Source organism: Papio anubis, chromosome 9 (genome assembly GCF_008728515.1).
Source record: "Papio anubis isolate 15944 chromosome 9, Panubis1.0, whole genome shotgun sequence".
NCBI lineage: Eukaryota > Metazoa > Chordata > Mammalia > Primates > Cercopithecidae > Papio > Papio anubis.
In genome coordinates, this window is record NC_044984.1 from 64579281 (window position 1) to 64605620 (window position 26340).

A 26340-nucleotide genomic window follows, 5' to 3' on the forward strand; every position below is an offset into this window, starting at 1 on the left:
GAGGGTTAAAAGAGATTGGGGTACTAGTGTATTTGGTATTTCAGATCTCAAAACAAGTCTTCAAAATACTTCTCAGCAATTTATCTCCCTTTTTTTCTTGAGTTTTTTTAGATAACTGGGAGCTCTATACAAACACATCTCCCTCAGCAAAGTACATCCCGTTTTTTTCTCAATATATAGTCATATTCCCTTCCTTCCTCCCTCTTTATCAGACCCATCTTTGCCTACCCTCTTTTAAGGATTTAAAATATTCTCATTAGAATATTTTCCTTCTTTATGCATAGAGGATTTGTTTTGTATTCTAAATGTAGAAATTTTCTACTGCTATATGTCATTCCATTTGTATTTTATAGTTTTACATCCTAATATTTAAAGATAAAGTACTACTTTAATTTCAGGCTCTATTGTGTGAGTTCTCAACTCTTTTTTTTTTTTTTTTTTGAGATGGAGTCTTGCTCTGTCACCCAGGCTGGAGTGCAGTGGCACGATCTCCGCTCACTGCAAGCTCCGCCGCCTCCTGGATTAACGCCATTCTCCTGCCTCAGCCTCCCTAGAAGCTGGGACTACAGGTGCCTGCCACCACGCCCAGCTAATTTTTTTGTATTTTCAGTAGAGACGGGGTTTCCCTGTGTTCGCCAGGTTGGTCTCGATCTCCTGACCTCGTGATCCGCCCGCCTCAGCCTCCCAAAGTGCTGGGATTACAGGCGTGAGCCACCGTGCCGGCTGAGTTCTCAACTTTTAACTTCTTATTGCTCATAAGAGGTACCAATTATATTTAGTTTTTTAGTTTGGTATATGTGTACTTTTTTCCTGTGGATTAGCACTTTTTGAATAATTAGAATTTTGGTTTTAGGATGATGCACTTAGCTTTTAAAGCTTATGTATTGATTGTTGAAGTGTGAATGTATATAAAGCATATTGGTGCAGCACATTTTAAGATTCTAGAAAACCACAAAGTAGTTTATTCATGTTGAAACATACAGAACTTATTCTCTCTAGATCAGAGTCAAACTTGTGGAGGCATTTGTAGCATTTTGGTAACACTCCCTAGAGAATTTGCAGACTTTGGGAGTGCATATTAAGGGATAACGTACATGGCTTTTCGGATTATTTTCTGAATAATCAGCTTCAGACACCAAATTCTAGTTTTCGGGTTGGGAAAGAGCGATGTGTTTTTTCCACCCTCCCCTCTCCCCACCAACACACACACACCCCCTCCCCATCTTTCAGATATAGGCCATCTTATTTTATTGGATGAGCCCCCCAAAAATACACAGAAATAATGCTAAATATTTCTGTAAACCTTGGAAAGGACTCTGCCAGGATATTTATCTACTCTCCAAAATAATGATTGTGGAAATGTTTGTATAGGTCCATACTTTTCTACTAAAGCCTGTTTCCAACCAGTCATAGATTTTTGTGTGTGTTTCTACATGTTAACTATCTTTGGTATTCATTAAGGCCTTTATTGCTTCTTTATGGTCATTCTGCATTGGCTAAAAATATGAAATGAGTTGCTCTTATTTGTTTCCATGCTATTGATTTGATGATTTGTAATTCTAGACTTTAAAATTTATCTGAATCTTCGCTTTTCTTAGATCCATCCTAAGCAAATTCATAAACTTTTCATTATGCATATATCATATTAAAAATATGAGACCACAGTATTCCAGAACTAGGAGGACTTGAATTTGTTTCTCACGTGAAGAGAGAGTTTTGTTTTGTTTTGGTAAAGATTTCCAGGTATTAATGTCTTTGTTCTTTAAGAAGCTAGAATTTATTTTGTGCAGTGTAGGTGCCTTTCTGTCCTTTACTTAAGCACTCCCCTTTTTAAAATTCTTTTTCAAAAATTAAAATATAATTAGAATTATTTATAGTAGTTGTGAAGCAGGATAAGCAGTTTAAAATCCTATCGCGAAAAATACTACTAAAACAAAAATATCTTTCTTAACAAATATTTCCAGGTTGTAACAATATAATATTTGATATAGGAATATTCTACTTCCATAGAATTTGGGCAGTCTGTGAGATTTTTACCTATCATATTTTCCCTCTAAAGGGCAATTATAAAAACACCAGATTGTCTTCAGGTATTAGGATTCCTCATGATTGGTTTCAGATGTTGATTGGTTACACCTTGATAAAAGGCAGCTGAGTGTTAATGGCAGTTGGCTGTGATTTTCTATTAAGTTTCTGCCTATTTTATAGACAAGAACTTGTGCATATTTGTATATTAAGTGTTTGTTGATACTGAATATGGAATTCAGAGAGAAAGAAAGAAGGCAAATTCTAAATTACTCAGATCTCCATTAGGAAAACAGTGCCTGAGAAAGGAACACTTTTTCCCTGTTCTCAGGTACTGTATATCTTGCAGTTCGCACTCTTCATCTTGTATAATGCAAAACGAGTACAAACTCTGCAGCTGGGAGTGAAAATGTGGTACTCAGTATGAAGCGGTGAAGGAGACAATTGATTTTACCATGTGACACCTGTATCAACATGTTAGCAGTAAAACTCCTCCCTGCATTAGAGAATCTACAATAAAAAGTTGCTACTAGGGAATTGTTTTTGTTTTAACACAAGTTCTAAATGTGTCCTCTATATGTAATGCTATAATGTCTACATTAGACCTTTTATAATGAAATTAAGAGTTTGGTTATAATTATCCTAATTCCTTGAAGGGTTAAATTGTGTTCACTATATTTAAGTACCTAAAAATGTTAGTTCTTTGGGAACATAGAAACCGGGTATATATAACTTTTAATAGTTATTTCTACTTATGTGAAGCCCTCCTTGGATTTTTATTTGAGATGTGGTCTCACTCTGTCACCCAGGCTGGAGTGCAGTGGCATCATCTTGGCTCACTGCAACCTCCACCTCCCAGGTTCAAGTGATTCTCCTGCCTCGGCCTCCAAGTAGCTGGGACTACAGGTGTGCACCACCACTCCCAGCTAATTTTTATATTTTTAGTAGATATGGGGTTTCGCCATGTTGGCCAGGCTGGTCTTGAATATCTGACCTCAGGTGATCCACCCACCTCAACCTCCCAAAGTGTTGGGATTACAGGCATGAGCCACTGCGCCTGGCGGATAATAATTTGTAATTGGTATAATTTCTTTTAAGTGTAACTTCATTCTCAAATTAATGCAACTTTCTGTAAAATACATGTGATTAGTCTTGTAGAGACTGGCTTTTGTCTCACATGTCTATAGTCAGTCATAATCAGTCCATTCTTGTTCTCGTGCTAAAGTGATCTTTTTGACACACATAAATATTCAAATTGCGGTATACCCTACTTACCATTGTTCACAGCATAAGGACCTCCCTCCTCCAACCAACTTTTTATTTGTTCCTTACCTTTTTTCCCTTTACAAATTCAAGAACAAAACACGCATTAAACTATTAATTGTATATTTGAGAGTCAGTGTACTATCATGGTTAAAAAGGGGGACTCTAGCAAATTGATCTGGGTTCAAAACCCATCTCCGCATTTATCAGATATATAACCATAGGAAGTTAACCTAACTTCTCTGGTCCTTAGCTACAAAATAGGGATAGTTAATTTTTCTTACTTTATAGCATTATCTTGATAATTACATAAAAAAATAAAATTTAAAGCACTTAAAATATTGCCTGGTGCAATAATTTATTATTTTATAGTTACAGTTATGATAAAGTGTTTTCAGTGACTGTATAAAACAAGAGTCCTAACTTAGTGTGAAAGTTTCAAAGAATGGGAGAAAGGGCATTTTAAGTAGCCGTATCAGCATATGCAAAGACCATGACATGGAAACTACCTTGTGTTCTGAGTAACTGAAGGTATGGCAAGGGTTTGTGGTGTCAGGGGACTTAGGAGAGAAGTCAGAGGTTGCAAACATCTTATAAGCCTTATTGATTTGGGAGTGCTGTTGAAGAATTTTTATCAGCAAGTCCATGAAGATAAGAAATTTTTACTTTAAAAAATCACTTTGATATGGGAGAGTAGAATTGAGGGGAAGAAGAATAGATTAATAAAGACCTGTTTGGAGGCTACTGGAGTGGCTTGTTCTAGTGTATTAGTCTGTTCTCACGCTGCTAATATAGACATACCCGAGACTGGGTAATTTATAAAGGAAAGAGTTTTAATTGACTAACATGACTGGGGAGGTCTCACAATCGTGGCAGAAGGCACATGAGGAGCAGTCACGTCTTACATGGTGGCAGGCAAGAGTGAATGTGTGCAGGGGAACCCTCCTGTATAAAACCATCAGATCTTATGAGACTTATTCACTATCATGAGAACGGCACAGGAAAAACCCGCCTTCATGATTCAGTCACCTCCCATGGGGTTCCCCCCAAGACACGTGGGGATTATTACAGTTCAAGGTGATATTTGGGTTCGGACACAGAGCCAAACCATATCAGCTAGGAAATGACAGTAGAGATGAAAAGATACTGATGATATAAATAATTTCAATAAATAGGTAGGATTGGTTTGATCAACTTGAATTTTAATTGTTGAAGATCACGAAGGTTACAGACAGCATTTTTAAGAGTTAAAGTGACCTTTTTCAGAGATTATCATGAACAGTAACAACTGTGAATAGCAAAAATTAAGCTGAAACATAAGATTTGTGTTGGGTTCTAAGATAACTAGTGCTGCAAAGTCATGTTGAGGTGATGATCTCAGGGATTTTGAGCTGTATCCTCTATTTAGCTTCAGGCCTTGCCTCTTACTTCGTGGGTTCCCTAATTGCCATTCATCCTGCCTGTATCAGGGACCACTTTACTGTCTTCTCTAAAGTTCTTGGTTAGATTATCTGAAGTTTATGGTTTTTTTTGGTAAATTTCTATGATTATTCTGATTTACCACATTTGGCTTTGAAATACTGTATTTAAATGTTAGGAATGTCATGCCTTAGGAATTCATAGCTAGTCTAAACTAAATAATGGAGGAGGAATATACTGGGAAAATCCAGCCAACTTAAGTGCCTCCATTACATCTTCCAGTTTAATTCTTTCTCTGTTACTTTCTGAGGCCAGTTCTTTTTGGGGATTCGGTTTGGTACAGAGGATTAGCTTATTTATCTCTGTATTTTTTATTTTATTTTAAATGCGGAGTCTCGCAGTGTCAGCCAGGCTAGAGTACAGTGGCACAATGATCTTGGCTCACTGCAGCCTCCACCTCCACCTCCTGGGTTCAAGCAATTATCCTACCTCAGCTTCCTGAGTAGCTGGGATTACAGGTACACACCACTATGCCTGGCTAATTTTTTTGTATTTTTAGTAGAGACAGGGTTTCACGATGTTGACCAGACTGGTCTTGAACTCCTGACCTCAAGTGAACCGCCTGCCTTGGCCTCCCAAAGTGCTGAGATTACAGGCACCGAGCCACCATTCCTGACCTCTGTGTACTTTTTAGAATGTGCTGCTTAGTTCTTATGAAATCAAAGGAAAGATTAAATGTCTTGATTAAACGTTTTAGATCTGTGTTCAAAAAACGTTTAAGGAACTTTGATTTTGCTACATGCATATATTCTTTCGTGGTAAAATCTCAATTTGTGCTGCTGCTTGTTCTTAGAAAGTCTGGTGTGAGTGTCAAGTAAAAAGGTGGTCACTTAACAAAGTAGATACAAGCACTTGACTTGTTTGCTTGAATAAAGCTGACAAATTGTACACACTAAAGATTCTAATGCTGTATATCTAATATATGATGAAGTCTGATTAAATTTTAAACTACAGCCATATGTCACTTAACAATGGGAGTACATTCTGAGAAATGCGTCAGGCAATTTTGCGAATGTGGACCATACTTACACAAACCTGGGTGACATAACCTCTTGCTCCTAGGCTGTAAACCTGTACAGCATATTACTATACGCATTCTGTAGACAGTTGTAACACATTGGTATTTGTGTATCTAAACATACCTAAACACAGAAAGGACACAGTGAAATTAAGATAGAAAACATTTTTTTAAAAAAGGTTACACCTATATAGGGCACTTATAAATGGAGCTTGCAGAACTGAAAGTTGTTCTGGGTAATTCAGTAAGTGGTGTGTGAATGTGAAGGCTTAGGACATTACAGTATACTACTGTGGACATTGGAAACACTGACACTTAAGCTACACTAAATTTATTTAAAAATTTTCATTCCTGAACAATGAATTAACCTTAGCTTACTGTAACTTTTTTATTTAATCTTTTGGACTCTTAACACTTGACTTAAACATGTACAGCTGTACAAAAATATTTTCTTCCCTTATATTCATACTTAGCTTTTTTCTATTTGAATTTTTTTGTTTTTTTACTTTTTAAATGTTTTTGTTTTGTTAAAAACTGATATACACACTCTTAAATTTGCTTAGGTCTATTAAGACATCACTAGGCAATAGGAATTTTTCAGCTTGTTTATAATCTTGTGGAACCACCGTCATATATATGGTCCACCATTGACTGAAATGTCATGCAGCACATGACTGTCATTTATTAAAATTTTTGTTTACCAAATTAACTTTTTAGCATACGTTATAACCAGTAATTTCAATGTATTTTGATACAATATTGACATATCCTCTTTGAAATGTATAGAAATTGATTTCTATGTACGCTAACTTCTCTTCCAGGGAGAAGATGGGTATAGTTTAACCCTTTCATATCATCCATCCATCCATTCATACTATTTCTGCCTCAGAGTATATCCTTTGTCCAACTACTACTCATCACCCTATTTTCCTGCTTTCGTTTTGTACCCTCTTTAGCCCATTCCTCATGGAGTAGCTAGGACCTTTAAAAAAAAAGAAAAATTAAATTACTCTTAAGCTTCCCCTAAATCCTCTCTTGATTTCCCATCTGACAAAGAATAAAATCCAGAGTTTCTCAGGCTTGCAAGGTGCACTATATGTTCTAGCCACAACCAGCCTCTCTTAACATCAGTTCCTACCCTTCACCACCTAAGTTCATGCTGCTTGAGCCATACCAGTGAGGGGCTTACGGACCCTGTGAACTGACTGCTTTTCCTTCAAGCATTTGCCTGGTCAGTTACTTCTCTGCTTGTTTTCATCCCAGTCTTATGTTCCCTGATTATTTTAAAATACTTCTACCTTGTTCCATCATTCTATGTAGAATAAAGGACAGGCACTTTAAATAAATCTAGCTTTATGAATAATCCGTGTTGTCTTTTCCCTTGTGATTTTGCCATGGATTAGAATTCTTTGTCTCATACCAGTACCCATCTCTGGATGGGGGCTTGCATTCATTGGGGAGAAGTAAAACACCCTTACTTCTCCTTCCCTCCATCTGTCTCTCTCTCTGTCTCTCTCTTGTTTTGTTTTGTTTTTTAATTATTTGCCAAAGTCATGTAAAAATAATTAGTATTGTCACTGACGTGTAATTTCTGTGCCAAGGCACACAAAACGGAAATTAAGTTATAGCATATTTTCTTTCTTCTCTCTCTCTCTCTCTCTAACACACACGCACGCACACATGTGCGCACACAAAGTGACTCTTGAGAAAATCTGCTATTGATGGAAAAGGAACATTTCTTCATTTTCTTTTTTTTTTTTTTTTTTTTTTTGAGACGGAGTTTGCTCTGTCAGCTTCAGGCTGGAGTGTAGTGGGCGAATCTCGGCTCACTGTAGCTCCCTCCGGTTCACGCTTTGACATTCTCCTGCCTCTGCCTTCCCAGCTGGGACTACAGGCTCAGCCACTGGGCGCTCTCAGCTTAATTTTTTTTCTATTTTTAGTAGAGATTTGGTTTTACCATGGTCTCATCTCCTGATCTTGTGATCCCACTTCTGCCTCGGCCTCCCAGTGCTGGGATTACAGGCGTGAGCCACCGACATTTCTTCATTTTCTTTCATCTGGAACATATGTTTAATTTTGCCTTCAAACCTTTTTGCAAGGTATTAAGCATAAAAGTTAATTCTATACAATTAACTTCAGTTTGAGAATTCTAGGAGTCTAATGGTCTTGATGATAAGTGTTATACAAGCAGTGTCAAAAGAAGAGTTTATCAATTTGAGCTTATTTATGTGTGTAAAATTTGATGAGAGAGGCCTTGACATTCACCTGAAACTTTATTGAATTATGTACGTTTTATGCATTTTCCATGTTTATTCTTTCTTAGAATTAGAGCTCAGTAGTAAAAGTTCTGTAAAGATAATTAAATGTATCTTCAACTTTCACAAAACAAACTTCTAAAATCTTACGTGTATTGAATCTTAATTTGCAAGCTCTAAAGTGATTTTTTGCCACTGTTTGCTTTTTGAAATTACTCACTAAGAAACATCTATTTTCCCTCTAGCAGGGGCTACTTAGGGAGCTGGTGGATAGGCATGTGGGATCCTAGTCTGAAATAACAGAGTTACAGAATAGCCTTCTGTAATTCACCAGGAGTCTGCTTCACAAAAAAAGATTAACTACCTGTGTTCTAATAAATTGTTAGACCCTTAAAAAATATCTTTGTTTATTTCACACCTCCAGCAGTTACTCGCCTAAAAACATATAGCAAAGTACTTTATTTATCCCTGACTGAATAGGTTTTCAGACCTTGTTAGGATGAGGTCAGTCAAATAATTAAATTTCCTACATATTTAACAGGGAACTTAAAATATATAACAAATGTTACACATCATAGGTGCTTTCAACAGAGTTAAATACAAAGTTTGGCCTTTAAAGTCTGCAACATAGTTCACCACGTCTACTGATATATAATAGTGACTACAGCATTTTTTGAAATGAGACATGGAAATTGTTCACTTATTTATAATGGAAGAAAATATTCTTTGTCATAATGAATGTACAAGACAGATACCAAATTTGAGATGAGTTTTCCCCAAAAATGTACTTGTGAAAAGACATAGTCACCTTGTATTCAAGTCTTTAAAATCTCTCCTCTCATTAACATTGGTTTACCTTGATTTTCAAAGTACTGTTAGGAGAAAGACACATTGACCTTCAATAACTTTAGTCAGTTAATAGTTTTGGTAATTTTATAGAGGTCACGTTTTAAAAATGATTAAAAATAAAAATTAGCACAGAGTTTAATAATTACAGTTGGCCGTTCATACCCATGGGTTCTGCATCTGTGGGTCAACCAGCTGCAGATTGAAAATATTTGGGGAAAAATAATGGATGGTTGTGTCTCTACTGAACATGTACAGTCTGTTTTTTCCTGTAATTATTCCCTGAACAATACAATGACTATTTATATAGTATTTACATTGTATTAGATATTATAAGTAATCTAGAGATGATTTAAAGTATATGAAAGGATGTGTGTAGGTTATATGGAAATATTATAAGCCATTTTATGTGACAGACTTGAGCATCCGTGGATTTTTTTAATCCATGAGGGAAGAGGTCCTAGAACCATTTCTCCACAGATAACAAACAACAACAATTTATGTTGGTGTGAGCTCAAAATTGCCAACGTTGGATGTTACAAAGACTGGAAAAGCAAACAAATACACAGATTATATCATTGAAATAATTTTACACCAGTATGATCAATGAAAGTTTGTACTCCAGTTATGTTAGTAGGTACTTGCTTGAGATAAAATTCTAGTATGCCACTATATATACACTGATTCAAAAAATGGTATATTTTAATAAATTTAGATTGTAAGGAAAGATGAATGCTTGGGAAAACAGATTAACTGTGAAAATAAGGTGATGGCAAATACACAAAGGTGGAAGATGCATGTGAAGATTTTGAATAATTAAACCTAAACTTAATTTTTAAAAAAAATCTATGTATGGGAAAATGATATTTGGGGTTGCCATTTTTGAAGAGTAAGTGATACTTAGTTTTTTTAAAGGAAGTGGAATTGTTAAGATAGGCTTTATGTGATTCTCCTACTTTTAGGGTCTGGAAATAAACATCTAACACTTTATTGTTATAATCAGATTTATGACTTTATCATATGCCCCACTAGCCATTAGTTGATCAATTTCTGTACCTTAACAATGCTCCCTTCATGTTCTGTTTTCCATGTAGGAGTAAGGTAAAACTGAACATTTTCCAAACTATTACCCTTGATAAAAGTAATATTTTTGTTTAGGTGACAAACAGCATGTTTGGTGCTTCAAGAAAGAAGTTCGTAGAGGGGGTCGACAGTGACTACCATGACGAAAACATGTACTACAGCCAGTCTTCTATGTTTCCACATCGGTCAGAAAAAGATGTAAGTTAATCAGTTGTGTTGTATTTTTTCAGCAATGTAAGTCTGTGTCTGAGTTCCTGAAAAACAGCGTATCAAACGCAGAATACTGTCTGTGGTTGAGTGACAATCTTTTCGGCACAGTGCTAGTCCCTTTGGTGCTTGTATCCTTTTGGGATACAAAGACAATGAACTTGTATTCTAATGGGGAAAATAAATATCCCATGATTCTCAAGTTGGGATATGGTGATAATGTGGCAGAAGTACTCAAAGACATGGAGTAAACATGGTATAACTTATAGATCACTGATTTTTTTTTTGTTTGTTCAATATGGGAAATAATTTGATATTAAAACAAATGCAGATATAGAACAGAAAGCAGATTTATGCAGACTTGAAGATACAATGGCAAGCTGCAATAAAACTTTATGCTTACTGTGTCATCTAGCTGTAATTCTAGACCTCAGGTGTATCTCTCCTCTGTTCAGCCATAAGGATACTACAGTAGCAAAAATTTGGAAGAACTGTATTCAAAATGTGATGGATGATATAGAGATATGAATTAAATGCTTTGGAAGGCTAATAGTTCAATAATCCCATTTGAGATAAAAGGATTTAGAATGTAACCAAGTCATAATTAGCAAATTTATAAAATATTTTAAAAGGAATGTAATTATTAAAATTCTGTTAAGCTACTTTATACACTATACACTCTAGTCACACCAGTTGCGTTCTTATACTTCGTACACCTGCCCAACTTTTTTACCTTTCACACCTTTATAAACTTGCTATGTCTAATTTCCTTATGTATAAAACAATCTACTGTAGTTATTAACCTAATGAGATTTTTACTGATGTTTGAAGTATTTATAAAGTTCTAAGATATGTAACAAATGCCCTCGTTTTTCTTTGAAGTTGGTCATTAGTAAATCACTTCCTTTGTCTTTGCAGAATTTTACAAATCGGCTTAACCTACTAGGTTTATGCTAGGACATTTGTTATTCTGTTTTGGTATTTTCCTTTTTTATTTTGATTTGAACATTTTTGTGTCATTTTGGAAACAAACTATCAATGGCATTATTGGGCTTTTTTCAACTAATGTGTGTTGTGGCTTTGTTCATAATTAGTGTGTAGTTTAACAGCTTGTGGAATAATGCCATCTAATTTTCTGTTATCTTACTGCCCTTTTAGCTATGTGCTATGTAAGTTATAATTGAATTATTATGTACACAGGTTTCTATTTTAAGTGTTGACCTTGTAAATAAAGAATTTGGGATATATTTTTGATAGTACAGCTACAAAAACAAAAACCTACAATTTGTGTGTATTGCTGTGATTATATAATGAAAGTTAAGTTTGCTTGTAAAATGTTAATGAAATATTTATTACTGATGAATGCATTTATTCTAATTAGGAAGATAGGAAGCTTTCAGATTGAAACTAAAATAAAGTATATAAAGAGAATGAATGACAAAGAGATATATGTCTTCTCAAAAGCAGAAATACTATATGTCTAAATTTTAAAATCAGAATTAGTATATATACTTACACACATACTCACAAATGTTGGCCACCATTCTGATCCAGTTGGTTGTCACAGAAGTAACAGAATGATTTGCTCCACAAAACCTTTTTTAAAAAAACATTAATTAACAACATAGTATGGCATAGGAATTAAGAACTTGGACTCTAAAGCAATACAAATATGTGTGTTTGGATCCTGACTTTGCCTGTTAGCCAGAACTTCAACAAGTCTCAGTTTCCTTTTCTGTAAAAATGGGAGTAATAATATATTCCTCATAAATTGGCTGCTGTTGCTGTTACTTTTTTAAAATTACAAAATAGCACAGGGAAATTATACAAATTTTTAAAAATACACTTGAAGAAAAATTACCTATAATGCTCTCAGAAATAATTAATTGCTAAAATTCTGATTTTATGTTTAAAATATTTTTATTGAAAAATATACGATTATTTAAATCTTCTGGGTCATACAGACATATTTTCCGTCAAAAAGTTTGTACCAGTTTTTACTCTAATCACCACTCTCCATGCCAACAAGAATACCAGCAATTACATTTAAGTCTTTGCTAATAGAAAAGCTTATTGTTTTCATGTACATACTGTAAAACATCATTAATTTTACACACACACACAGTGTAATGTGTCTTTTCCACATAGTTATTGGTCGTTTGTATTTCTTCCTTTGTGTACCTTTTTTGTGCCATTTTCTATTTCTCTAGTGAGATCTTAAGTCTTACTCGTTTGCATTCTCCATGTATTGAGGATAATAACCTCTTGTCATTCATTACAAATATTTTCCCAGTTTTTACCTTTAATTAATGGTATTTGTAGTATACGTATATGTATCATTTTAATTAAATGTGATCCACCAGTCTTATTTTTAAATGGCTTCTGTTTTTGAGATCATACTTAGGAAGATATTTCCCAATTACTTTCTTATCATACTTTGTTCTTCACATATAATTTATGTCCATTAGAAATGTGTTTTGGTTTAACCTGTGAATTGCAGGGTTCCAAATACTTTTTTTTCTACAAGCTTATCCAGTTGCCCCGACAGCATTTATGCTTTAAATCATGGGTCAGAAAACTTTCCCTTAAAGAACCAAATAGTAACTATTTTAGGCTTTGTGGACCAAGAAGCAAAATCAAGGATATACATAAAATCATAACCTATTTTGTATAATAGGTCTTTATATAACCATCTGTAATGTGAAAACTTTTCTTAGTTCACGTATCTTACAAAAACAGGCAGTGTGCTGGATTTGTCCTGCAGACAATAATTTGCCCACTCCTGGGTTAGATCATTCATTTATGGCTAATTAAAATATCCCTTTATTATATGTGCTAGTGTCTCATACATTCTTAGGCCTGTTTCTAAGATCTTGTTCTGTTTACCATACTGATTCTGTGTCAGAACTACGTCATTGAATTGCCATAGCTTTGTAGACCATTTTAACGTCTTGGGTAAGAATCTTCCACATCCTTTTTTTAAAAAAATGGTTTTGGTTATTGCACATTAATACCAATGTAGATGGTTTTTCAGAAGGATATTTCTCCCTTTAATCTTGTTCTTTATGCCTTTTAATAGGGTTTTACAGTTGCCATTTTCATTGCATTTTTCAGATTGGTTTTTACTGACCTATGGAATACTTTGTGCATTTCTTTTATAACAAACTGCCATGTAAAACTCTTTTATTAGTTTTTGGTGATTGAGAATGTAGGCCCTGGAAATCCTACTGTATGAATTTTTATGTCAGCTACCTGATTTGCTAGCTATATGTCTTAGGACATCTGTCTCTGCGTGTCTCAGTTTTCTCATCTGTAAAATAGGAACTATAGTACATAGCTTATGGAGGATGTTTTTTTTTAAGTGGGAGAATAGTTAGTGTTTGTGAGGGGGGCACTGAAGTGACTGCTATAATTAAGACAGACTGTAGAAAATAGGTTAGCAGTTAATATTAAAAACCTTTAAAATGTAAACATTCCTTGAGTCAGTCATATGTCTTTCTGTAAATTTGTACTTCAGCTCTAACCTGACATTCAGACAATATAATATAATGCCATACTTTTTTTTTAAATAAAAAATTTGGATCTCAAGTGTTTAACACTAAGGAATTAACTACATTGAGTATTACACTATTTTTCAAATGTTCCTTATGTAAGCTTAAGAATAGTTTAATGAAAATTGTTTGAAATACCTAGTAGATGCATATCGTCAGTTATCTGATTTGTAAGCTACCCTGTTCTGTGACTTAATGACTGTTTTGTTTTACTGCCTGCGTCCTCCCTTGCCCCTTTTCCCTTTTGTTCTTTTTTGTTTGTTTGTTTTTGGGGATTTTTTTAGTCAGAGTTTCGCTCTTGTTGCCTAGGCTGGAGTGCAATGGCAGGATCTTGGCTCACTGCTACCTCCGCCTCCTGGGTTCAAGCGATTCTCCTGCTTCAGCCTCCCAAGTAGCTGGGATTACAGGTGTGTGCCAACATGCCCAGCTAATTTTTGTATTTTTAGTAGAAACAGGGTTTCTCCTTGTTGGTCAGGCTGGTCACAAACTCCCGACCTCAGGGGATCTGCCTGCCTCAGCCTCCCAAAGGGCTGGGATTACAGGCATGAGCCACCGCGCCCGGCCTTGTTCTTTTTAATGTATTACCTTCTCATAGTCTTTCCTTTTTTTGTGCCTGTTTGCTACATTTCATTAGTTTCATGTTTTAAGTCATTCGTTTTCCAATTTTAAAGGTTCTTTAGCTTCTCTCTAGATCTGGAACTCTATGTGTGTGCATGCATATGCTTTCTTCCTTTTTCTTTGTCTCTTTTTCTCTTTGTGGATATGATACAGTTAAAGTCATAATTCATTTGTGGTTTTTGTCCTGGAATAATAACATAGTGCTAGGAATTATGTTATCACCATAATTTTGAGTATATTATATAGTCTTTTAAAAATAATATTTTAAAACTTAAATATTATTTTTTAATTGCTGTCATGGTCAGGGAATTTTTATGTAACAAAATTTTTTTGTATTTCCTTGCAACAATTTGTGGATTTCTTTGACATTCTGTGTATTAAAGGATAAAGAAGCTCTGTGATGGGTTAGGGAAATAACCAGAATCACATTACTATTTCTTCTAGTTGCTTCCTGCTTTTTATTGTTGTTTGACTGCTGTGTGCATTATAGATTTCTGAGAGATTTGGAAGACCTGATTATTTTGATGATTTTAGAGTGTGCTTTAACTTGTTGTTTTCACCTTTCTATTAATCTTTTTCTACCTTTTGCCACTCTTGAGAACACAAGTTCTATGCCTTATTTTACCTGGAATTTGTAAAGATAAACTTTTCTTTAGCACCCTGGGCAAAAAGTTATATAAATTAAGGGTATTATTTAATAAATTTCTCAGAGTCTGAATACCCGCCCTCACTCCTGTTAATGATAGTTCTGCAACTGAGGGGAAGGTTAGATTATTAGCAGCTGCTGCTACCATTTATTGAGCACATACTATATGTCGTATTTTATTTCATTTAACCTTCACTTCAGCTCTGTGAGGTAGGTAGTCATTTTCATTTTATAGGAGAAACCGAGTATTGGCTGTTCCATAGGTAAGTGGCAGAACCAAGATTCAAACGCAGATTATTTCTGACTCCAAAACTAGGCTCTTTCTATTTGTGCTGCATCCCCTACTGTAATGTGTTTCTTGATCTAAAGTTTTATACTTTTCTAAGAAATTTACCTTTATATTATTAACTTTCAGAATTTAAAAAATATATAAATTTTGTTTTCTGTTAATAGTACTTACTGTTCTGTCAGTATATTTCTTGTGCGTTTTCTATACTCATAAAAAGCATTTCTGTGACATTCACATTTCTTCACTGTGTGTTAAATCCATTTTTAGCACCAATTTATTTCATGAAATATTGCCTTCAGAATTTAAAAGTACAGATTCTTAGGGATAGACTTTATAAGAAATTAGATATTTGCATTTTTGAAACATTTTGAGGCAGTAATTTTAACATATGTCTGTATAGCTGATTGATGCTTATTTTACATGAATGTGTTGAAGGTTATAAACTCTTAAATTTAACGTTAAACTACTTTTATTATTCCTGTAAAGCTGTGTTTACTAACCGCTTTCATGTAGTGGCACATAGAGAAAATTATATTTAATATTACACACTGTGGTAAGTGAACCACCCTACCGCTCTCGATGTCAAGTAGTTGGCCTGGGGACCCACCGCCTCTTTACCTTCATGCTCTGCTTCCCCTCCCTACTTACTCCCTCCTCCCATTTTGAGAGGGCAGATACTCAGGCATACTTGTAACTCATGGATGTGTAATCAGTGTGAGAAAGTAGACTAAAATGTGTGTTGTCTGGAGTTAACTATTCAATAAACATAAATATCTGATGAAAAATGTTTTAAGTGTTTTGACAATATTCACATTATGGATTGTTTTAAGTCATGCGTTTATGTTGGCCAACACCTTATATTTGCAGCCTTTAGAAACAACTATACTTTTTTATTTATAGCTTATAATGATAGAAAATCATGATTCTTATGAATTTTATATAAATCTTTTACCTCCCTTTTTTGATGGTTGATTTGTATTACTATTAGGAAAACCAGATTTTAAGATATCAAGCATTATTTGGAATAAAGAAGGCCACTACATAATCATAAAATAAAACTTACTAAAAAGGATAAAACTTCCTTTCTTTTTTTTTTTTTTTTTTTTTTTAATTTTACTTTAAGTTCTAGGATACGTGCGCAGAACGTGCAGGTTTGTTACATGGATATACATGTGCCATAAACCTTTTCCCTTGTGTGATCGACTAAAGCTTTATTATATGTTCTTGTTCTTGCAATTTAGAAATGAACTTTTAATATACTTAACAAAATATTTTCAGTTAATGCAGTAACAGTAATCTATAATACCTAAGAAAAGAACTTATTAGGCATCTTTTGATCTGTTGGGTTATACTTGGGAAAGAATATACAGTTTAGTTGTATAGATAAAGAATGTTAGTTTAATTGTCTAGGTTACACATCCTCTGGATTTGGGAGGGAATATTTGTAAGGTTTGATGCTTTTTTGTTTGTTTGTTTTGTTTTGTTTTGTTTTTTAGAATAATCACTACTGTCTTATTAATATTACTGCTTTTTTTTTTTTTAGAGTGGTGTATAACTCAGCCCTACCTCAGGAGTGTCTGATGTTTATCATTGGTCTAAAACTATAGTTGTATAAAAAATTTTGCAAACTTTAGTATAATTAAAACAACTTAGAATTTTGACATGAAAAAAGTATGAAATGTATATTGTAAAACCTCTACCATTTAAATGTTTCACCTTGCAGCACCACAAGACAGGATGAGAAAATAGAAAAAACAAACAAAAATACTTGTTTCACTTCTTGGTTTTTCTAACTGTGTCAGTGTCAGCATGATTTCCCATCCCTGGAAACCACACATCAGCCTCTGATAGTTCTCTCTTTTATGAGTCTCCATTCTCCTCCTTTTCCGATTATACCCCAGCTAGTCAACAGGACATAAAATAACTCTTACTTCTACCACCAGAATGCCTCTTATTTTTAGTTCCACTTCTGCTGTTGTCATTTAGCATCTCAACATAACCCATTTCTGCTATTAGAGTTATCTTCCCAAAGCCCATTTTGATTGCCACTTTCTTGCTTAATATTATTTTTCTTTTTATTGCTATAGTTGGTAGCCATTCTTGTATGGCATTTATTTTGCATTCTTCTATGCCCTAACATGGGTGAGCTTTATCTCCGAATAGAGGTGAACTTTATCTCCTTTCATAGTTATCCTGTCACCACTGTTTATGTTCTCTAATAATATTACAAACCTTTATTTTTTTTTTAACAACTGGATACTGGGTTTTTGTGTTCAATTTTTAAATTTTTGTTCAATTTTTTTGAATTTCAATAGTTTTGGGGGTACAGGTGGTTTCTGGTTACATTACTAACCTTTATTACACTTGTTACACTGCATATTCTTGAGGGAAGACCCCTTCATTGTATGTACCTAAATGTTACCACTCTGTGTATTCCTGATACCTTTGTGTAGCTCCAGTGATGTTTCATGTTTCCTTTAGAGCATTTACCACACTGTGCCTTAAAATATAATGAGTTGTATAATTCATTCTCTTTCCCCACTAGATTGTAAGCCCCTTGATGACATGGCTCATGTCTTATTTAATTAGGATGTTTTGATGGTTGTCTAATATAAGACAGGAAATACACAAATATGCACACACACATATTTTCATTTACTCAGCTTCAGTATTTGAGTATATAGCACTGCTACCTTCATTTCTATGAGGAATATAAAATGAATGTATGTTCTGTGAACATAATATATCTTCAAATAATTTACATCTACAAGGAAAAAAAATTGATGAAGTAAATTCAAAGGCATTGTACAAGCGCCATGAAGTTCATATCACAAATATATAAATTATATACCATATCTATATAATTTTATTTTTTTAACTTGCTAAGTGAAATAGTAGTGTTGCTATAGCTGAAGTTAGTGTGACTTTTAGAAAACTTACAGTATTAAATATTAATTTCATTTGCACAGTTTGGTTTTATCCAATTGTGATATTCTCTTAAGAAGCATGGAATCTATTATAGAATGTTTGTTTTATGTTTTTCTGAAGAATGAGAAAAGGTGTTAGATTTTCACATTTATGGTATGATTCACAGATTTGTAGAGTATAATTGCAATGCTCTGTTTTCTTTATGCTCTAATATAATTAATTTGTTTCTAGATGCTGGCATCACCATCTACATCAGGTCAGCTGTCTCAGTTTGGGGCAAGTTTATACGGGCAACAAAGTAAGAATTTTGTGTTTATTCTGGGATACTTTATTCAAAGAGAAAAATAAGTAACTACCAAATAAAGAACAACCAGTACTTCCTTTGTGGGTTTATTGTATGATTTAAAAGGAAAAATGTTTAATTTTCAGAGTTTTATTTTACTTACATAGCAAAATCTCATTATTTCAGACCTTATTGATCCTAAGGTTGCTATTACTTTGGATATAGCATAGAATGAAATTTATTTCAACATCTTTTATATCTGTAATTTTTTTGCAGTATTTTTGAAGAATTTGCTAAACAAACTAAAAATAGACATTCTCTGTTTTCAATTAAAGAAAGTTAAAAGCTTTTTTTAGTTTATTTGATTGGCTACTCTGTGTGTGTGTGTGTGGGCGTGTGTTTGTGGGCGTGTGTTTGTGTGCGCGCGTGCGCGCCTGTTTAAGTAAGCTCATTACTTAGCGGTTTGTAAAATGTTCTTTGTTTCACAAATATTTCTGAAATATTTCTTCTTTTGCTTTAGCTCAATCTGGATATAGAATCTAGATTTTTGACTCAAACAGTTTAATGCTTGTTCCATTTTGCAGGCTTCTATTTCTTTTAAAGCGCTGTAATACTTTTAAAGCGCTTAGCACAGAACCTAGTGCATAGTAAGTGCTCAATAAATGTTAGCTATTATCACATAAAATTTTTATAAAACTAAACAATAAAATATCTTTATATTTTATCAAATTAACTTCCCAAATTGTTAAATATTAGTGTGATTTTATCTCTGTTAATGTCAGATCTGTTGATCTCTCATTTCTGTTAATGTAATCTCTGTTAATAGAAGGGAATTAAAAGTGTTATAAATTCCCATCAGACATTATAGGATAATTGAATAACTGATGAAGACATCCGATGACTGACTATCTTAACCAGTTTCAAATAAAATCAATAATTTGATTTGGAACTCTCCCAGTATAATGAAAAGCAAAGTTTTGATAGGTATCAGAATAGTTTGTCATACCACTTTACCTTTCAAATTGATTCAAAGTGGGAGGATGAAACTTATTTTGTATACAAGCATGGTTTCCATTTACTTTTTCTGTCTATCTTTTGTGGCTTTTCTCTTTTTTTGCTATGGAAGACAATTTTGTTAATGTGGAATTAGTAGATAAAAGTTATTCTGTATTAACAGTTTTTCTCCAGTCAAACCAAGAAACATTTTCATAGCTTATTACATAAAAAATATTGTTGTTTATCTACAAATATTTATCCTAGTGGTTGAAGGACTATTATTAGCTAGTAATTTATTCTGCTTACCCTGTGTTTTAGTATGATTTTCACCCTTCTGGTAACCCTTACTATAGAAATACCTAGCTATTTTAAAGCTACCTTTTGCTACCTTTTATTTCTTTAGAGCAACTGCAAGGAACTTACTTTATCTTTTGGAAGACCACCATTTATCACAGCAGAAAGTAGATATGGATTGGAGAAAAATTGTATTTGAGAAACTAAGGTTATTTTGTAAAGGATAATGGCAATTACTATAGTTATAATTAGCTATCTGGATTTTTAAAAATTCTAGTCTAATTTTTTTAACCTACAAATGTGAAATTGTAACTAGGCTAAGATATGGAATGGGTTAGGTGTGAAATGCAGTTATGTCATTGGTATGATAGATATTTATGTTTTTGTTTTTAAGGACATACAAAGATTAATACATGAGCAAATTTATTTTCATTAGAAAAAGAATTTTAAGGTACTTATTAGTTTAAAAAGAAGCCATGTATGGCAAACATTTTCCATTGGAGTTCAATATATTAAATCACTATATTCCTGTCACATTGGTGAAGCAACATTTTGAATGTATGGCTTACTCTTTTAAAATGACATTTTAAATGTTAGATAGAGTACAGAAAAATTGAACCTTAGATCAACTTTCCAAGATGTCAAGCTAGAAGCTATAACTAGTGGAGAAAGAAAGAGTCTAGGTTGCCAATTTCTGTCTGTTAGGACAGACCCAGGAAGGCCAAATAGGTCATTCAGCTGGTAGGTAATCTGAACAAATACCTTGTCAGACAGCAGAACACAAGCTACCATGTGGGGCTTGAGGGTTAAGGTTTTAATAATTTAAGTCAGAATGACAAAACTTAAGGGACTGACTTGAATGAAAGATGGAGAGAGAAGGAATTAGTAGGTGAGTGTAGATTAGAGATATTATTATTATTATTTTTTTTTTTTTTTTTGAGATGGAGTCTCACTCTGTTGCCCAGGCTGGAATGCAGTGGCCGGATCTCGGCTCACTGCAAGCTCTGCCTCCCGGGTTTATGCCATTCTCCTGCCTCAGCCTCCCGAGTAGCTGGGACTACAGGCGTCCGCCACCTCACCCGGCTAGTTTTTTTGTATTTTTTAGTAGAGACGGGGTTTCACCATGTTAGCCAGGATGGTCTCAATCTCCTGACCTTGTGATCCGCCCTTCTGGTCCTCCCAAAGTGCTGGGATTACAGGCTTGAGCCACCGCGCCCGGCCTAGAGATGTTATTCTTATGGCCACTTATAGTAATTGCACATTGACATTGGTGTAACTAAAAGTTCTTTTGTTTCCCAAGTGCATTGAGTACCACTATTAATTCTATTCAGTTGGCAAACTTTAATTGTAATTCGTGCCATTAAAATGTGAGATCTACTATCTATTGTGTGTTCTTGATGGTTAGAAAGGCTAGCAGTGGAAGAGATACAGAAGGAAGAGTGCCCTCTCTAGAAGTAAGAGTCACTGAGATTAAACAAGAAAGGGAGTTCATCTTGGAATAGATACAGAAGTGCTTAAACCTGGATTTGGCTAGATTTGGGTGGAAGTGATTATGCAGTGCCATGAGGTAGCCAGAGAATGCTGGCTATACTAGACTCGTATGGTCTTCGGTTCTAGTATAGTATGATGGTATCCAAATATGTAAGAGACTTTTCATCCAAGAATTCATGTGAATACTGTGCATGGAATGATAACTATAGAAACCAGTGGGCATGCTCTTGTATTCAAGTTGCATAATGTTTCCTATTTGTTATATTTGAGTGTGTGATAAGCTTTTAGGTGAATTAAGTCCTCACTTAACATTTGAAAGTTTTTTGAAACTGCGACTTGAAGCAAAACTACATATAACAAAATCAATTTTTTGTTCTCATCATCATTACAATGGAATGATGTTGAATGAAACAACATTATTCAAGGACCTGCTGTATGTTTTTTTGCCTAAAATCACAGTTTGCAAGAGCGATGAATGGCATTAAGTGAGGACTTCCTGTACACCTTACAGGCTTCAAGTCCCATGAGCTCCCTTAAGCTGTCTCCTAGATTAGAATCAACAGGGAACCAGGAATTAATTTCTTCTGGATAGTCAAAGCATTGGAATTAAGTGGTTGATAGTTGCATTTACCTTTTCTTAGTTACCAACAGGATCTAGGGCCTTGTAAGATTGGAGAAAAAGGAAACTGTCATTTACTGAGTGCTTTCTATGTGCATGTTATCTTATAGGCACATAGCTTAGCAAAATATCTGGGTGAATTCATTATACAAATTTGTATCTGAATTCTCAGAGGACCCAGGTGTTTAGTTGGAAGAGGAACTAAATCTGTCTTTCTAAGTTCCGGACTCCTAGCTTGAGAACAATGACATAGTCTCATGCTTCCAGCAGACATTTCTTTAGCCTCCTGCTTTAAGAACACCTATGTGAAAGCTGTTTGCTTCATAGAGAACCCAGAGCACAGGTGGGGTGGTTCAGAAGTGATGCTCTCAGCTATTTAAATAGGTGCATGACATATTTTGGTTGCTTTAGGAAATTGTAGGACCATTGAACAGATACTAAATGCTTAGTAATAAGTACGGAGTGCTCTGGGATTTCTTGCTCTCTCGAACACGTGTTTTATAGTTGGGGAAGATAGGACATATTTATATGTAAAATATTAAATAACTGCCTATCATGCTAACACATAGATTAAAGATACCATGTGCAGAATGGTGTAGACAGACTTTTAGGGAGCAAAGTCTGTCTATACCATTCTCCTTGAGGAGAACCAAAAAAAAAAAAAAAAAGTTATCTATAGTGGTATGGAAAAGCTTCAAAAAGGTGGTAGGAACTAAAGTTGACAAATACTTATTGGGTCCCTACCATACATGTTCTGCCATGCTAGATACTGCAGATGTGTGGTAGAAGAGATCATCTCATTTATGCCATCTCTGCATAGTGTACCTACTGCTGTGGTGTTGCTGCATTATTTGTTGCATGTCTTCATTGCCTTTGTATCCTCAGTACTTTGCATATGACAAGCACTCAGTAAATATTGAATGCATGATCAACAAGAGGCAGTCTCATATAATCTAGTAGGATAAGTACACAAATGATTTTACTATGTAGTAGAGTAAGAAGTTCAAGGTTATTTGGATATTTCAGATGAGATAGGGCGCATTCAGGATGGTACAGCTGTAGACTATTTGGATATTTCAAAGGCAGGAGTAATCACGTATCTTGGAAAATGATTAGGAAAAGAATTTACTGATGAGATTATATTTGAGATTGGCATTGAACACACTGTGAGTAAACTTATTTTAGCAGTGGGAATAACATCCACAGCATGGGATAGATTTAGGAATGGCCTACTATATCAAGACAGGATAAACCTGTTAGGCTATTAATACTGATTTCAGCAAGAAGTACAGTCTTCACATTTCTGAGAGATTTATTTCAAGATCATTGCTACTTTCCAAGTTTAAGAACACAGCTATAGAGTAACATTTTCCACCATAAAACATCTGTTTTTGGTTTTTTGGCGAAAACTATCACTTCATTAGACTATCTTATTTTATCTTCACTTTTGGTACCACCTGTTGGCTTTCTTTCCATAGGTATGTCTCATACACAGAGAGAGCTAATATTTATTGAGTATTATTTACTGTGTATCAGATGCAGTTTTAAGTATTTATGTGAATTAACTCATTTAACCTTCACAACAGCTCCATAAGAGGTTAAGGAATTTGCTCAGGGTTACACGGATAGTAAGTAGTAGAGCCAGGATTATATTACTTTGTAAGAGTAACTATGTGAACATGAGCTGAAAACATCAGTTTCTTTGAAACCTGAATGCCATGACCCTAGAAAGCCATTTGTACGTAGTAGAAGCTACAAGTGTTAAATCCACAGATGCCAAGAATCTATTGAATTAAGACATTGTGATAGAATGTATTCATTCTAATAATTATGTATTTATTGGGTACCTACAATGAATGAGGTATTATTTCAAGATATAAGTAAGAATATGGCAAATAACAAATGTCCTGTTTTTATGGAGCGAGAGAGAGAGGGAATGTTACTACTCCTGCAGTAGTCCAGGGAAAAAAAAATAGGATGACTTGGACTAGTGGAGGTGTTGAGAAGTGATCAGATTTGGGACATTTTGTAGATAGAGCTAATGCGACTGGATGATGTAGGAGTGAAAGAAAGGGATCAAGAATGATTTCTAAGCTTTCAGACCTGCAAACCTTTGTGAATGAGTGCCACTAATCTAGAGCAGAAATTTAGGTTGAGGAATGTAGAGTGTACTTGGGAGATCCACACAGCTGTTCCACAGGTAAAGAGTCTGTGGCACTCCTCTAAAGATCCAGCCAGATGTTGAGACTCTCAGCTGATTTGAGCACAGCAGCCACTTCTCATAGCTGTTGAAGCCACTTAGCTCCATCCATGTTTCTTGTCTCATGCATTCTTAGCACATAGAAGGCAAAGCGTGTTCCTCCTTCAGGTGTATAACTTGTCCTTATTTTCATATATCTTGTCATTCTCTCAGACAGAACTATTGTAACATTTATACCTACCTGGCTCCCCACCACTGCCACCACCAGACACCTGGCTAAGTCTCATATGTTGTTTAATTCATATACTATCTTCTATCCCCTCCAGGAAAATTTTTCTGCTCCCAGACTCACTCTATTCCCAAGTCTTGAGTTCGTTCTTACAAGCACTCAAACACTTCGTGTCTACTGCATGTAAACACCTTGGTCATAGCACTTATTTATTTTTAAGTAGTCTTTTGTATCTCTAGAACAAGAGAAGGGAAAGTATTCTTGGTGAGGAGTTAGGTATGAGTAGTAAAGGACAGATTTGAGGAAAGGAATAGAGAAAGAAGAAAGAAGATTATAAATCAGATATGTAGTATGTAAACAGTAAAATGTCCGTTAAGGTTAGAAAACATCTTTGGGTCTTGAGAGAATTTTAATACTATAGAACAGTGGTTCTCAACCCTGACTGCACCCATAGAAACACCTAGGGAATTTTTAAAATTTCACTGACATGATTGCCCAAAATCACAATGGCTGGAGAGGAGACCCAGACATAAAAGTTCCCTGGATGATGCAAACATTATTAACTACCATTAAAAAATGGAAAATGATATTGGTTGCAAAAAGGACATTGAAATAGGAGTCAAGAAATTGGATCATTGTCTTTATGCCTCATTACTTGTGATCTTGAGCAAGTCACTTAATGCCAAGAGTGAGTTCTTGATCTGTAACCTACTTGGATAATCTCTGGAGTCTTTTCTATTCTAAAATACTTTCAATTTAATGAAGAAAATTGCATAAGGAAATCATTTTACAGGGATCATTAACCAGCTAAGTGCAAGACAGGTTGAAGGTAAGAAGCCATTGAGATAGAGCACCATTTAGAACTGTTGCCCTTTTTAGTATAGGCATGCCAGTGAGTTCCTAGAGGAAGCTGGCTGCTTTGCAAATGGAAAAGGGGACACTTTGAGGCATCAGTTAAGGACTACTCTCTCCTACCCCCATAAAGATTTTAGAGGACTTTAAGTATGGATATTCAGGGATTTGGTTGCTATGATTTTTTTTTTTTATGTAACTTAGTATTTTTTGTTTCTAGTAAAATATTGAATAAAGAATGACATATTTTGCCATAAGTGTTTAAGGGATGTACTGTTAAAAAGTTTGTGCAGTGAAAATAATTAATGGAATAATTTCTTAGATCATATTCTTTTTAAGAATTTCTGAAAAATGATCAATAAAGAATTTGTTTTGACTGTCTAACACCCTGCCAGATAAGAGGCAGGAATCTATTTAGAATGTGTTCATATAGTACTCCTAATATTGTATTATTTGTAATTATCAGTTGTTAGATTGAAAGAAAAATGTGACTCAGAATTATAACCTTTTAAACTTTTAAAAAAAATTTGTTCTTTTATTCTTTGTAAAAAGGTGATAACCCTCTTTATAAGATGATTATAAGAAGGAAGGTGAGATGAAGTAGTATAGTGCTTTGTTGAGAAGTGCCCGATAAATTTTAATTTTACTGTCCCCCCAGTCACCTGCTCATACAGAACTCATTTATACATATTTATATTTTTGCCTGTTTTCGTTTTTTTATGCCAAGAAACTCCTTGAGTTCTTCCTATTTTTCTTTTTTTCAGCTGTATGTCCTATTCTTGGCATAATATTTTAGAGATGATTTTCTGTGATTGTTTCTAATTATACTAGTGAGAGGTTAGATTTTTTTTTTTCCCCTTGATCCTATTCAGTTGTGATAGTTTGACTCAAGCATCTCAAAGTTAATGACTTGGTATATTTAGTTTCCCAAAACCAAATCTTTATATATACCTATCCAGTGCCATTAATTCTTTATGTTTTAAAGAAATTCAGTTTTTAAAATAAATTTAAAATAACAATTATTGAGTATTCAGGGGTTGATGATCCAATTTGAAGTGATGTACTCTTTTTTGATCTTTTTGTACTACTTCAACAAAATGAAACAGACTTTTTGAAATTGTTAGCTGTTTTTGTGAAGATTAATTTTCGAAAGCTAAAATTAAACACT

General features: G+C 34.4%; 1 protein-coding gene across 7 annotated transcripts in view; it reads left to right on the plus strand.

Annotated features, from left to right (window-relative positions):
* CNOT2 (CCR4-NOT transcription complex subunit 2) overlaps window positions 1-26340 on the plus strand; it is a 109752-nt gene that overhangs the window by 55367 nt on the left and 28045 nt on the right. For all 7 annotated transcript variants that reach the window (XR_002515704.2, XR_002515703.2, XM_017946000.3 and 4 more), the window contains 2 exons: window positions 10045-10167; window positions 18440-18506. Coding sequence is in view for 5 of the 7 variants with exons in the window: in XM_017946000.3 (XP_017801489.2) it covers window positions 10045-10167; window positions 18440-18506 (190 nt within the window). In the remaining 2 variants the exon portion in view is untranslated. The remainder of the gene's footprint in view (window positions 1-10044; window positions 10168-18439; window positions 18507-26340) is intronic.